This window comes from Gymnoscopelus microlampas, assembly GCF_963454915.1.
Source record: "Gymnoscopelus microlampas genome assembly, chromosome: 10".
Classification (NCBI taxonomy): Eukaryota; Metazoa; Chordata; class Actinopteri; order Myctophiformes; family Myctophidae; genus Gymnoscopelus; species Gymnoscopelus microlampas.
In genome coordinates, this window is record NC_139947.1 from 20,697,984 (window position 1) to 20,713,545 (window position 15,562).

At 44.6% G+C, this 15,562-nt stretch overlaps 1 protein-coding gene across 1 annotated transcript in view; it reads right to left on the bottom strand.

Annotated features, from left to right (window-relative positions):
- agrn (agrin) overlaps positions 1 to 15,562 on the bottom strand; it is a 376,705-nt gene that overhangs the window by 163,564 nt on the left and 197,579 nt on the right. Inside the window, 3 exon segments of the mRNA XM_084069276.1 lie at positions 5,564 to 5,764; positions 6,563 to 6,760; positions 15,120 to 15,341. Of these exon segments, the coding sequence (XP_083925402.1) occupies positions 5,564 to 5,764; positions 6,563 to 6,760; positions 15,120 to 15,341 (621 nt within the window).

Consider the following 15,562-nt stretch of genomic DNA (forward strand, 5'->3'; position numbering starts at 1 on the left):
TTTTTAGATTTCTTTGGCTATTCAAAAAATAGCAGATCTACAAGCTCGTGGCGCGGCACCGAGTGCCGCGCCACGAGCTTGTAGATCTGCTATTTTTTGAAAAAACGTGTTTTTTTTGGGGCAAATGTTTGAATGTATATTTTTTAAAGCAAATATTTGTGACTCATATCCTTGCTTCTGGGGATTCTACAAATGACTTTTTTTTGAAAAAACATGTTGCTATAATCAGTGGTTCTCAAACTTTTCCATGTCAAAGACCACCAAAATCCAAAATGTATTTGGCCGCGGACCCCCATCTCAAAATATGTTGTTCCAGGGACCCCCCAGAAGCAAAGATTTGAGTTACAACTGTTCGCTTTAAAAACATACATATACTCAAATATTTGCAAAAATCTTCACGATTGTTCACGTGGTGCCGCGCTATGAGCTTGTATATCTGCTATTTTTTAATAGCCCAAAGAAATCCAAAGTGACACAGATGCGTTCCCGGTTTGAATGGGTTAAATGCGTATTCAATTAAAAAAAAGGGGCCCGGGCCCCCCTAGGTGATGCACTGCTCTCAGACGCCACTTTGTCAGTGTCGCAAAAAAAAGAAAGGGGTGCTGAGGCCAGGCCTACCCGAGTGTGAAATTAAACAGGTGATAAATTCCCCCCGTACGGCCGGCGGTGGGAACAGTGTCATTTTTCATTACCGCTAAATAAAAGGCGGTACGAAAACAACTTCCATTTTTTTCCCCCCGCCCTGCCCCCTCATCCGCCCTCCTCCCCCGCCCGCCCGCCCGCCCGCCGCATTGACTAATGAGTGTGGTTTTTAAGTCAGGTCTACATAAACGTATAAATCACTCGTCGTCCCTCCGCGTCGGCCTTATCTTAGATATGAGGTATGGCGCGCGGGGGGGGGGAGGGGACTGTAAGGCCGCGGCTGATATAGACTTTCGCTGCTGTCCGTGATAGAGCTATAGCAAACGCGGGGAATCGCGGGGGCTTATATTTTTCATGACGGATGTGCTGTATTATCCACATATAAACTGCTGCTTTTTTGCCGAATCGCCATCGAAACACACTGTCCCTGTCGTGTGCATCCATTAGCCTGTTCCATCCGGGAACGCGTCTCTGTCGTTTTCAGATGTCTTTGGGCTATTCGGAAATAGCAGATATACAAGCTCGTAGCGCGGCACCGAGTGCCGCGCTACGAGCTTGTAGATATGCTATTTTCGAACTTGTAGATCTGCTGTTTTTGAAAAATCAGGAAAATGTGTGCAAATCTTTGAATATATATATTTTTTAACAAACATTTGTCAAATATTTTGTTCCAGGGACCCCCATAAGCAAAGATTTGAGTTACAAATGTTGTTAAAAAATATATATGTATTCAAGGCTGCGCTATGAGCTTTTAGATCTGCTATTTTTGAGTAGCCAAAGTGTAAAATAATGGTAATAATCCACAGTAGCTCAAATCTAAAATGACACAGATGTGTTCCCGGATCGAATGGCTTAAGGCGGAGGCGGAGAGAGAGATATGAAAGTCTTTCTTATCTGCAAAAAAAAAAAGAAAAAGCAACAGAAATGTCAGCCGCAGTCAACGACATATACTGTAGATTTGTATGTGCGCACAACAACGCAGCAGGTCTAGTTTCTCATCTGTTCACCAAAAAACACCGCAGACCGCGGACCCCCCCCCCTACGGAGGAGGGGTCTGGGTCACACATTCGGGGGAACACGCTCACAGGAGAGAGGGAGACAGCACCCCCGGGGTGAGATTCATTGATCGCAGACGATCCCATCTCCCCCCCGCCCGGCGAACGCGATGGTGCGCCTTTGTCAGCGGCTGCACGATTTTTTGATGAACAGAAATAGGACGAGAGACGAGCCATGGGGACATGAGAGAAAAATAACTATTCTATTGTGTAAAAGCCTGATGGCTTTTCTGAGATTCAAAATGAGCAAAAGGGGGGAGGACGGAGGAGAAAGGGCATGTTCAGAGAGAGAGAGAGATGGAGAGATGGAGAGAGAGATGGATAGAGAGATAGAGAGAAAGGAAAATGCAAAAAGAAAAGAAAAAAGAAATCACCGGGCATCAGAGGCATAAAAATGCCCTTGGGAAGGAAGAGGAGAGCGTCTTCGCCTGCTGCCACAAGATGATATGAAGTGTGTGTGTGTGTGTGTGTGTGTGTGTGTGTGTGTGTGTGTGTGTGTGTGTGTGTGTGTGTGTGTGTGTGTGTGTGTGTGTGTGTGTGTAGTTGTATTACTATACTTGTGGGGGCCACAAGTGTCCCCACAAGTATACTAGAATTTGAGAAATAGACATTGTGGGGACAATTCTGCTAGTCTTCACAAGACTTCAAATTAAGAAATGATTCAGATTAGGGTTAAAGGCATTCAGATGTTAGGGGTTGTGGTTGGAATTATGTCTGATTTATACTTAGTTTCACGCCGGTGCACGCGCCGACAATAGCTGATCTACAAGCTTACGATGCGTCGCAGCACAGCTAGTTTGGTAATGGTTAAAAATGGCAGAAATTGATAAAAATGGCATTAACCCTTTAAGACCTGAGGCCGATTCTACAAATAGCAGATCTACAAGCTCATAGCGCGGCACTCGGTGCCGCGCTATGAGCTTGTAGATCTGCTATTTTTGAATAGCCAAAAAAAACAAAAACATATCACAGTCAGATGCTTTCCCGGTCTAAATGGCATTAATAAAACCATCGTTGTAAAACGGTGATGTCCTCACAAGTATAGCGATACAAACGCGCGTGTGCGCGCGCGCGTGTCCACAGTCTGCGCTGTGAGCATACAGTGGCACATTTCTTCATGCTCCAGATACAAAAAAGGTCAGTCGTCTCAGTCAATGAAACGGTGTTAAATGGAGCGTCGAGGCGACGCGGAGCGGCTCGCCACGCGGCCAGACTGCAATAAGGATACAGAACAAACAGACCGAAATGACTCAGCACTGTGGCTCATTCCTCTTCTTCTTCTTCTCTCTTTGTCCTTCATTCTTTCTCCTTCATCTTACCTTGATCTATTCTCCTTGTTCTCTCACCCTGCTTTTATAATAGCCAAGCTACAAGCTCCACAACCACGCGTTTTGTACTGTAGATCGGCTGTTTTCAGTGTGCAATATATATACCGGCGTGCAAACAACAAGGCAAAGACTCTGGCTTAACCCATTACGACCTGGAACTGTGTCATTTTTAGATTTGAGCTAAAAAGCATTATTTTACACTTTGGGCTATTCAAAAATAGCAGATATACAAGCTCATAGCGCGGCACCGAGTGCCGCGCTACGAGCTTGTAGATCTGCTATTTTTGAAAAATCGTGAAAATGTGTGCAAATCTTTGAATATATATATTTTTAAAGCGAACATTTGTAACTCAAATCTTTGCTTCTGGGGGGTCCCTGGAACAAAATATTTTGATGGGGGTTGGCAGCCAAATACATATTCATTTTGGGGGTCCTTGACATGAAAAAGATTGACCACCACTGATATAGAAACATACGTTTTTCAGAAAACTGTTGAGATTTAGGAGACATGTAGAATCGGCTTCAGGTCTCAATGGGTTAAAAATGTGACTGGAGGGCCCCTGGCAGGTGTAATCTGTTCGCCTTCACGCCCTGTAAAGGTATGACGGCAGTCACTGACGTTAGAGTGTGTGTGTGTGTGTATATGTGTGTGTGTGTGTGTGTGTGTGTGTGTGTGTGTGTGTGTGTGTGTGTGTGTGTGTGTGTGTGTGTGTGTGTGTGTGTGTGTGTGTGTGTGTGTGTGTGTGTGTGTGTGTGTGTGTGTGTGTGTGTGTGTGCGTGCGTGCGTGTGTGTGTGTGTTCGCTGGCAGTTGGCGTGACAACAGAAGGGTGACAAGTGGGTTCCGGGCAGGACGGCGTTGTGGAAGGCTCCACTTTCAGCCTGTCGCCGCTGATCAGCGTAGGACCGAGCGGGGCCAATTTGGGCCTCGTTTATTCCAAATGCAGGGATAAAGAACAATAGCGCGGGGCGGGTGCCTCAGGCGTGGAAATTAAACTGCCTTTTATTTGCACTTGGACCTCGTCGCTGTCTTGCAGAAACCTTGTATCGCCATATTTCCACTTTTTATGTTTTTTCGTCAGTCATTGCTCTACTACTTCATCATTCTGTACATGAGTGTCAAGCGAAAGTGGTGAAAATAGCCGATCTACAAGCTCACAATGCATCGCATTGGGATGCATTGTGAGCTTGTAGATCTGCTATTGTCGTTCTATTTCCTGAAAAGTCACGGTTTTGGACATATGAGTTTTCCAGCCAACATTGACAAAGTATAATCATAATGTAATAGTTTGATTGAAAATCAAAGGAGCGAGAGTTCTGCTACTGTCATTATTTATGCTGTATTCCCTTTTTTGTATTGTGTTTCCTGTTTCAATTGGTAGTCACGTTTTTTTGTTTCCTGGTTGTAGTCTTTAACCCATTGAGACCTGAGGCCGCTTCTAAAAAAAATCTAAATCCTAATATTTTTTTGGGAAAAAAATGATAATAATAATTTTCACGATTTTTCAAAAATAGCAGATCTACAAGCTCATAGCGCGGCACTCGGTGCCGCGCTATGAGCTTGTATATCTGCTATTTTTGAATAGCCAAAGACATCTAAAGTGACACAGATGCGTTCCAGGTATCAATGGGTTAAAAGATGTGTGGCGTTTATTTTGTAGTGACGTCGTATTGTGTATTGTAGTCTCAACATGGGGTCCAGGGACCACCAGGGGTCCATGTGTGCCCTCTCAGAGGTAAATTAACACTGAGGATTATACAGTGTGTAGATTGGGGTCCCAGAGATTTAAAAACAAATGGCATCAAATGGGGGGGTCCGAAACGGGGGGGGGGGGGTCCTTGAAATGGAAAGATGTTGAGAATCACTGAACTAAATTATACTGGAACCCCAATCTACACTGTAGACCCCTCAGTGCTTATTTAACTCTGTTCCCGATGATGATGATGATCCTGTTTTAACCTGAAACAGTACAGAATGGGTTGATTACCCATGGGGGGACACGCCGGGCACCGTTATGAAACGTTACAGACAGGTGGAGAAGCGTTGCCGCAAGGTCAGCCGGTGGAGATAATTACAGCCGTCTTCAATGGCTGATTGGTTAACCCATTAAGACCTGAAGCCGAATCTACAAATGTCTTCTAAATCCCAACAGTTTTATGAAAAAACATATGTTTCTATGTCAGTGGTGCTCAAATGTCAAGGACCCTCAAAATTATATGTATTTGACCGCGGACCCCCATCTCAAAATATTTTGTTCCAGGGACCCCCAGAAGCAAAGATTTGAGTTAAAAATGTTCACTTTAAAACAATATATATTCAAAGATTTGCACACATTTTCACGATTTCTCAAAAATAGCAGATCTACAAGCTCGTAGCGCGGCACTCGGTGCCGCGCTACGAGCTTGTAGATCTGCTATTTTTGAACAGCCAAAGTGTAATATAATGCTTTTTAGCTCAAATCAAAGAAGTGACACATATGCGCTCCAGGTCTTAATTGGTTAAAGTAATTACGCCATCTTCAAAGTCCCGTTTCCCTTACCTTCATCACAGCTGCCCGGCTTGACCGCCTCGATCTTCTTCTTCATGACGCAGGAGGCGGCGCGGAGCTCGCACTCGTTGTCGTAGCCGACGCCGTCGCTGCCGCACACGGGCGAGAAGGCCTGGCCCTGGCACGGTGGGCACTCGCACTTGTTCTGCACGCAGCGGGCGCCCCAGGCGCACACCACGCTGCCGCACGTTTCTGTTGGCGCAGAGGAGCAGAGAGGACAGACAGGTGGTGGGTCCATTAGACCAGGAACACTCAGCATGGGACTCCAAAATAAGTTAATCACTTAAACCCCATATGGGTAAGTTAACTGCAGTCCCTCAGGGCTCAATACTAGTGTTTTTTCTGTTGTCTGTTATTGTGGGGAAGGCTGTCGCTGAAAATAGCCGATCGACAAGCTCACAATGCAACGCAATAATAATAATAATGAATAATAATCCAGTTTGGGAGAAAGAAGATTTAATTTCCCCCTTTTAACTCTTTAAAACATACATTTAAACAAAAAATGTAAACATTTGATGTATTTTTTACTTTTGAAAATGTTAGAAATAAAATAATATATAGCGAAAAAATTGAGAAAACAAAATTTGGATTTGTTTTATATCACATTACAAGGCACGGCCATCTGCTGTGACTGGACGTGGGTTAAAGGAGCAGTTCACCCAAAAAATTACTTATTTTGTATCAATTACACACCTCATGAAGTCTTGAATTCATGGAAATATTTTTGTTTTTATCTCATTCCTACGCCAATAATTTGATGACCGGCGGTCTCTCCGGTAGGAGACTCAAAGAGTCTCCTTTGTGTCTCCTACCGGATACACTAGCATCTTTCCGCGGGTAAATGAATCATTGGCTTAGGAATGCGACAAAAACAAAAACAATCTCCATGAATTAAAGGCTTCATGGGGTGTGTAATTGATAGAAAATAAGTATTTTTTTTGGGTGAACTACTCCTTTAAGTGAAGGAGAGGGGCGATATAAGGTACTCACTGCATTCTCCCTGGCTGACCACGCGCAGGTCCACCTGCTCCTTGCAGGCGCGCACGTGCAACGTGCACTCGCTGTCGTACTGGTTGCCGTCGCTGCCGCACACGGGCTGGTGTGAGTCCACGCACTCTGACGGACACACACACTGGCCGGTCTGCGCGTCGCAGATCGCCCCGAACGAGCAGTTGGCGCAGGCCTCGACTGGACGGGAGGAAAAGAACAGGTGTGGTGTGTTAAGATAGACACTCAAACACGCACACACACACACACGCACACACGCACGCACGCACGCACACACGCACACACACAAGGCTCTCTTTAACCCATTAAGACCGGGAACGCAGCTGTGTCATTTTTAGATTTCTTTGGCTATTAAAAAAATAGCAGATATACAAGCTCATAGTGCCGCGCTATGAGCTTGTATATCTGAAAAAAAAAAAAAAAAAAATCTCGATTTTTTTGGGGGAAATCTTTGAATATATATATATTTTTAAAGCAAACATTTTTAACTCAAATCTTTGCTTCTGGGGGAAAGATTCTACAAATGTCCTCTAAATCCTAACAGTTTTTTGAAAAAAACGTATGATGCTATAATCAGTGGTTCCCAAACTTTTTTCATGTCAAGGACCCCCAAAATGATATGTATTTGGCCGCGGACTCCCATCTCAAAACATGTTGTTCCAGGGACCCCTCAGAAGTAAAGATTTGAGTCAAAGATGTTCCCTTTAAAAATATGTATTCAAATATTCTCACAAATGTTCAAAAAAAAAGTTTTTTAAATAGCAGATCTACAAGCTCATAGCGCGGCACTCGGTGCCGCGATACGAGCTTGTAGATCTGCTATTTTTTAATAGCCTAAAGTATAAAATAATGGTTCAAGTGGTTGCACGGATGCGTTCCCGGGCCTTAATGGGTTAAATGCGTACATCCGCATTACGACACCGGATGTCACGTTACATTACGTTAAATGCGGTGCCATATAACCGTAGGGACGCTCGTTGGGCGATAACGTGGCCTCATACGGTCGTGAAATTAATGGAAATCGATAATTCCGTGAGCCCGCCCGCCCGCCCCTCCCCCCTCTGACAATTATACGGCCCCTTCCAGGGTTGGACCGGACGCGGTGCTGAAATGAATGTCTTAGCGGTGCTATAATCCACTGCCATTAACGTGGGGGGGGGAACACATACAGAGTTATGTTCAAGTCTCCCCTCGGGGAGGGGGGGGGGGGTTCAACCTCGTGACTTAACCGCGCCGTGCACCCCTTTTAATTCCCGCCCTGCTCTGTCAAGTGCTGCCGCAATGTCCCCTATTCTAACATGAAGATGCACGCGTGTTCCTCCTGCGTTAACGTATCCATCTGTTCCTTATTTCCCCGAGTCACGTGTTAACCCATTAAGACCTGAGGCCGCTTAAAAAAAAAAAAAGTTTTTCGAAAAAAAAAAAAAAAAAAAATCATTTTTCACGATTTTTCAAAAATAGCAGATCTACAAGCTCATAGCGCGGCACTCGGTGCCGCGCTATGAGCTTGCATATCTGCTATTTTTGAATAGCCAAAGACATCTAAAGTGACACAGAAGCGTTCCAGGTATCAATGGGTTAGGTGTACAAAAGGTAACCAAATGGACCCGTATTCGTGTCATTTGGATGTGTTATTGTAACAGTTCGTTCCTGGTTTTTCGCCGAAATCACGTCTAACTCTGAGAGTTAAACTGTAATTGGCTACGTGAGTCACAGGGTCTTTTTGTCTGCCAGCAATTAGCGACTGCATCGAGTGAAGTGTGTAAAAATACCCTCAGAGCCGCTAAGTCGGCACGCCGCCACCGAGCACAGATTTCACGCTTCTGTAAATCCGCTCGGCGAAAAACATGACTCAACGCTTTCCTCGTGGAAGCCAAAGAGGTTTTCACATGATTATTTTTGGTCTTTCCTAACGGCTAATAAATCCCACGTGCTTCGTCTTCGTGCGCTTTTGGGCACAAGTGTAATTATTCCCTCGGTCACGAAGCTACAAGAACCTATTTTAACCCATTAATACCTGGAACGCATCTGTGTCACTTTAGATTTCTTTGGCTATTCAAAAATAGCAGATATACAAGCTCGTAGCGCGGCACCGAGTGCCGCGCTACGAGCATGTAGATCTGCTATTTTTGAAAAATCGTGAAAAAAAATGTTGTATATTTTTTTCCGAAAAACTGTTAGGATTTAGAAAATGTTTAGAAGCGGCCTCAGGTCTTAATGGGTTAATAAATAAAATGTTATTTCAACCAATCCGTGTGGAAGAGTATGTTAAATCTAAGTCGCACATCTGTGGTGGTTGTGAGGCGGTCTCTCTATACTATTCCATTGAGAAATGTATAGACACTGACTGGTTGACTGGAGCCTTAATTTGTATCATTGGTAACAGCTGTTAAGAAGTACTGTAACACACAGACCAATTCCATGCCAATATTGCAGGCGTGTAGCAGAAGGGAAAGAAGTGAAATAAACCCTTAGGGATTTTGCAAAGCACAACACGGCTACCAAATGTGGTCCTCAAATGTTTTCATGTCAATGACCCCCAAATTAATAGCATTTATATCTGGCCACAGACCCCAAAAAAACAGAAGATCTATAAGCTCACACAACACGTCGCACCGTGATGCGTTGTGAGCTTGTAGATTATCTATTGTCAAATAGCCGATGTACTGTATACAGGTTTAAACTGGTTCAACTGATTTTGATGCTATATTAGATATATATTTTTTGGCTGCGGACCCTCTGGAACCCCCTCAAGGACCACCTAGGGGAGTCCCCCGGACCGGACGTAGAGAACCGGCAGTGTCTTCCTGGTCCTCTGCCTAGTACCCGGCACATATGTCTCCCCCCACCCCACCTCACCCTCCCCAAATGGAAATTTCCCCAGCACGAGGACTTATTCCAGCGAGGGGAAATGGAGCGAGAGAAAACGTTTCCCCTGCACGTTGAGAGAGGGGCCAACTCAATTTTTGGCCCGGCGCGTCGCCGCCGCCGTCGTCGCGCAGGTATACTGTTAAGCACCAAGCAGGCACGTTCCTGGAGCCCCCCGCCTCGGCCTCTCTCTGCGATAATGAATAGTCTTTATTTTAGAAAGCGGAAGGCAAGAAGAGAGAGGCAGCCGGGCGGACCGAGCGGAGGGGGGAGAGGGGGGGAGCCCCTGTCTGTAATCCAGCGGTATGGATGACTCTTGGCTCCCACAAGAGCGCGGGTGAGGGGGGGGGGGGCTCGGCGTCAGCAGCAGCAAACCTGGATGCCATAAAACGCTGAGGCACCACCAGCCAGCCAGCGCCTGCATGGGCGGGCGGGCGGGCGGGCGCGGCGGGGGCCCGAGCCGAAGGAATGATGGTGATGATAATGTGGCTTATTTCTGGGCTGTTTGCGCTGCGCTGCCTGGGCTTTTTATCCCATTAAGACCTGGAACGCATCTGTGTCACTTTTTGATTTGAGCTAAAAAAGCATTGTTTTACACTTTGGCTATTCAAAAATAGCAGATCTACAAGCTCATAGCGCGGCACCGAGTGCCGCGCTACGAGCTTGTAGATCTGCTATTTTTGAGAAATCGTGAAAATGTGTGCAAATCTTGGAATATATATTGCTTTAAAGTGAACATTTTTAACTCAAATCTTTGCATCTGGGGTCCCTGGAACAAAATATTTTGAGGTCCGCGGCTAAACACATATCATTTTGGGGGTCCTTGACATGAAAACGTTTGAGCACCACTGATATAGAAACATACGTTTTTTTTTTTTTCAGAATACTGTTGGGATTTAGAAGACATTTATAGAATCGGCTTCAGGTCTTAATGGGTTATTCAGCCACCATAACAACTCACTGACTTGAGAGAGCTATTATCACAGCCAATTATCACAGGCTGATGTACTGTACACCTTTATGGACCTGAGGAGCTGGAGTGTGTGGGGAGCGGACAGGATGAAGGGAAGGCGGGGGTTTCGGGGATTCGAGATGGATGAACGGAGCTGAAGGGAGCGTGCACGAAATTCCGCGAATATATTGTCACTGTCGGCCGTAAAACCTTGTATATGTCCCCAATGTATATGTGCGGTTACTTTTTCAGGGAAATACAGAAAAGAACCTGTGCGATAGATTCAATGATACATAGTTTTCATTGGTAAAATGTTTATAAGACACAGAGACAGACTGAAGATTTCTTTGGCTGTTCAAAAATAGCAGATATACAAGCTCATAGCTTGTATATCTGCTATTTTTGAAAACAAATGAAAATTTGTACAAATCTATCGAGTATTATATTTTTTAAAGCGAACATTTTGAGCTTGCAGTATTGCAATTTCCGCAACTTTTACATGACATAGGTCACACAAAGAAGTATGACATAGGGCATTAATGTTTAAAAAAAATATCCGAAAATGAAGTATATGGAGATACACACATGAGATACAAGGTTTCTGCCCGGCAGGGACGATATAATAATGTGCGCAGCGCGTACATGTGTGCACACGTTTGGGGGGGCTGTGTACCGTGGCTATATAGCCCTGTGGGCCAAGTCATAATTTCATTCCGCTTCCCCCCGAGAGGGTGGAGAAGGGGGGAATATAGCGGTTATCTTTATGGCTCAGGTGCGACCCGATAGCAGGCCAGGATTGACATTTGTTATTATTCTGATATTTCTTTTCCCTTTTCCCCGCGTGCTTGAGTGGCGGCTGACCTTGTATAAGGCGGTCCGGGAGAGGAGAGCATGGTTAAGTGGACCCCCCCCGACCGACCCACCCCTCCACAAGTAGGATATCACCTTTTTTTTTTGCCACGGAAAAGGCCATTCGTATCGTTTGCTGTCGTCGGGCGGAACACTCTTATCTCCGTACTTTAACTTTTTTGTGGTTTTCGTAAATTAACGCCCTACTTGACCATACTACAGTGCAGTGGTGGAGAAAGTATTCAAATGTTTTATTTAAGTAAAAGTATCAATACTGCAATGTAGAAGTACTCTGTTACAAGTGAAAGTCCGATATTCAAAATGTACTTGAGTAAAAGTACAAAAGTATTGGTATCAAAATGTACTTAGAGTACCAAAAGTAAAAGTACTAAAATGTTTGAAAATAGCAGATCTACAAGCTCACAAGCATGTAGATCGGCTATTTTCAAATAGCCTAGGTATAAAATAGGTCTAAAGTGGTTAATGTATGTTTTATAATGTAACAATTTATATCTACAAAGTAACTAGCAGCTAAAGTTTTCAAATAATTGTAGTGGAGTAAAAGTACAACATTTTCCTCTGGGATGTAGTGGAGTAGAAGTAAAAGTATAGACAATTGGAAACACTCCAGTAAAGTGAAAGTACCTCAAAGTTTTACTTAAGTACAGTACTTGAGTAAATGTACTTAGCTACTTCACACCTAAAAGCATCAAAAGTAGCAGATCTACAAGCTTTTTGAATCCTGAAAAGCAACAGTTTTTGACATATGAGGTTTCTACCCAATAGAGACAATATCACTTTTTGCCACAGAAAAAGGCCAGGAGTCAATTTGATCAAATAAAATAAAGAAATTCCCCCTTTTCCTGTCCCACAGGTGCTGCTAAAACAATATCCAAGGCAGAGCAAGAAATATGGGTCAGCCGAGCAGAGTTGAGAGCGATGATGGGGGGAGAGATAGAGAGATAGAGAGATAGAGAGATAGAGAGATAGAGAGAGAGAGAGAGAGGGAGGGAGGGCAGAGGGAGAAGTAATAAATGAGGGGAAGGCGTGAGATGGAGGTAAATAAGATGAGGAGGCGCAGAGAGAGACAGAGAGAGAGAGAGAGCAATCTTTGCTTCCTAACAGTTTTTTTGGGGGGGAAATTATATTGCTATAATATCTGTGGTTCTCAAACTTTTTCACGTCAAGGACCCCCCAAAATGACATGTGTTTGTCCACGGACCCCCATCTCAAAATATTTCATTCCAGGGACCCCCAGAAGCAAAGATTTGAGTTAAAGACGGGGTGCCGTGATTTTCAGTGATTTTCTCCCCCCCCTAAAACATGATCATCAGGTATTATGGTTATACTAGGAGGAAGATTTTTTTCAAAAAAGTGTACAGAAATTGTTAAAATTATGTTTTTATGTGGACACGCCTCCAGTTCATTAAGTATACAGTACCTGGTTCTCACCTTAGCACCTCCTCCACCACCTTAGCACCACCCACCTGTCCTAGTCCCTCCTCCTCCTCATGCCCACACCTGTTGTGTTATGATAATGAGGGGGAGGGTATGTTTTTACTATGTCACTAAAGCGCTGTTTCTCTATTGGCACGTTTGACCCTCAAGGTTTCAGCCTCCAGGAAGAAACTCTAAATAGTCAGAGAAGACATAAAACACCATAAAACCACCACATAAAACCACGCTTAATGAAGTTCTATCAACCTCATAGACACATGAAAAACAGAAAAGGTGCAAAACCATGGCACCAGCTCTTTAAAAATGTACATAACATTCAAAGATTTGCAAAAAAAATAGCGGATCTACAAGCTCATAGCGAGGCACTCGGTGCCGCGCTATGAGCTTGTAGATCTGCTATTTTTTGAATAGCCCAAATAAATCTTAAAACGACATAGAGATGCGTTCCCCCCGGGGTCTTATAATGGCTTAAACACAACAGCCAGCCTTCCTCTTCCTCTCTCCTCTCTCTCTCTAGCCTGATGCTGGTTGTCTGGTGTCTCTCCATGCCTCTGGATGAGGAGGCGGCATGGAGAAGAGCCAAGGTGTGTGTGAGGGGCACGGCGCTGATAAAGGAGAAAGCGGAGGCCCTGCTATCAGGACATGGAGCCCACGATAAAAGGGACGACATTCACCATCGCCACAGCCTCCGTGATTTATAGCCCCGGGGGAACAGCTGGTCCATTCCCTTTAACCCGTTAAGGCCTGGAACGCACCTGTGTGTCATTTTTAAGATGTCTTTGAGCTATTCAAAAAAAATAGCAGATTTACATCGTTTGTGCAAATCTTTGGACATACGTATATTTTTTAAAACGAACATTTACTCAAGTCTTTGCTTCTGGTGATCTCTGGAGAAACATATTTTGAGATATCTTTGTTTTTTGTATTTTTTAAATATTTTTTCATTTTCTAATATTTTTAATGTTTTTAATATATTTTAATATATATTTTTATTTTATTCTTTTTATTTTTTTATATATATATATTTTTTATTTTTTTTATGTAAAAATAAGGATTTAGAAAACATTTTTAGAATCGACCTCAGGTCTTAATGGGTTAAAAAAAAAAGAAGAAAAAAACAGGCCTCTGGGCGACAGCCTGGCAACTGGTGGACAGCCAGGGATGGACAGACAGACAGGTGAGAAAGAAGAAGTGAGGAGAGGAGTCTCTCTTTGGAAGGAGCATTAAACAGGTTAATAACGCGGTAAGGTTCCGCAGGCTGGCCTCGCCTGTCCCTCAATTACCAGCTAAAATCAGCCGCCGTTATTTGCCCGCCGCTAATTGAATGTGATAGCAGGGCCGCGCGTCGTGCTAATGCCATCCTCCAGGTGTATGTAATTGCCGTCAGAGAGAGAGAGAGAGAGAGAGACGCACCCTAGCACCTGGGGGTGGGGTTGGTGGGGGGGTGGTTGGTGTTTTGCTGGCTCAGTCGTTTGTAGCCCCCCTCCCCCCCTCCCCCCCACCACATGAGCTGAGTGTGTGTAGAGCTGGCCTTCCTTCCTCCTGTGAGGGTTGCAGCAGCAGCCGGCAGGCTGGGGGAAAACAGGGGCTTCAAAAACACGAGGCGTCTTCCTCGTTGAACGGCGTCCAAATGAACGATATTACCGCTAATGAGGAGAGTGTGTGAAGCTTCCTAGGCCTGCTGGCTCTGTCTCAACACTTCTTCCGTGTGTGTGTGTGTGTGTGTGTGTGTGTGTGTGTGTGTGTGTGTGTGTGTGTGTGTGTGTGTGTGTGTGTATGTGTGTGTGTGTGTGTACGTGTGCGTGTGTGAGGTAGAAGAAGTACTAAGTTCCGTTACTTAATTAAAAGTACCAATACAGCAACATAAAAAAAATACTCGATTACAAGTAATGGTCCTGCATGAAAAATCCTACTACGTATTAGCAGCAAAATGTACTTAAGTAAGTACATAAAAATACCGGTTTGGTCGCTCTGATTGATATTATTATATATGGCATTAGATTATTAATAATGAAGCATCAGTGTGTAAGCAGTATGTAGCCCTTGGCATTTTTTGTGACTCATCCATTTCGCGTACATTTTGAACATCTGAACTTTTACTTGTAACAGAGTATTTCTACATTGCAGTATTGATACTTTTACTTAAGTAAACAAGAATTAATTGGATCACATATCCAATGTGAGAGCGTGTGAAATATATCAATATATCAACCAATAACTCATACAAAAATATCAACAAAGTTTTAGAAACCGCAACCACCAGTCTTCACAAGCACCTTCACAGAAAAACAAGGGCAAGGTTGCTTACAATAAGCAGACGTGGCAACCAATCATGACGCGTTGCGGAGCCTTTTTTTTTTACCAAACGCGCCCCATGTCAATAAAACATTCAAGTCAATCAAAAAGGCTTACCGCACGGTCCTTTGTGCTGGATGTGGATGGTCCTCTGCAGGGCACAGCCCATGGACCTCATCTCGCACGGGCTCCCGTAGCTGTGGCCGTCCGTGCCGCACACGGGGTCCGGCGTCTGCGGGCACGCCTCGGGGCACTCGCACACCGGCTCGCCGTTCTTCACCACGCACACGGCGCCGTGCTCGCACACCACCTCCACGCACGGGCTGGGCACGTGGAGATCTGGAGGACCCCCCGGCAAACCCAACCAAAAAAAACAAACCACCCCCGGAAAGAGAGAGAGAGAGAGAGAAGAACACAGTTAATAACATGAATGATCCTGTTAACAAGGGTGGAGTGCTGGGTTCGGGGGACCACCAGGGGGTCCAACCAGACCAGTGGTTCTCAAAGTGGGTTCTAGGGACTCTCTGGGTTCCGTTTAGGGGTTCTAAATTGACCCTAAG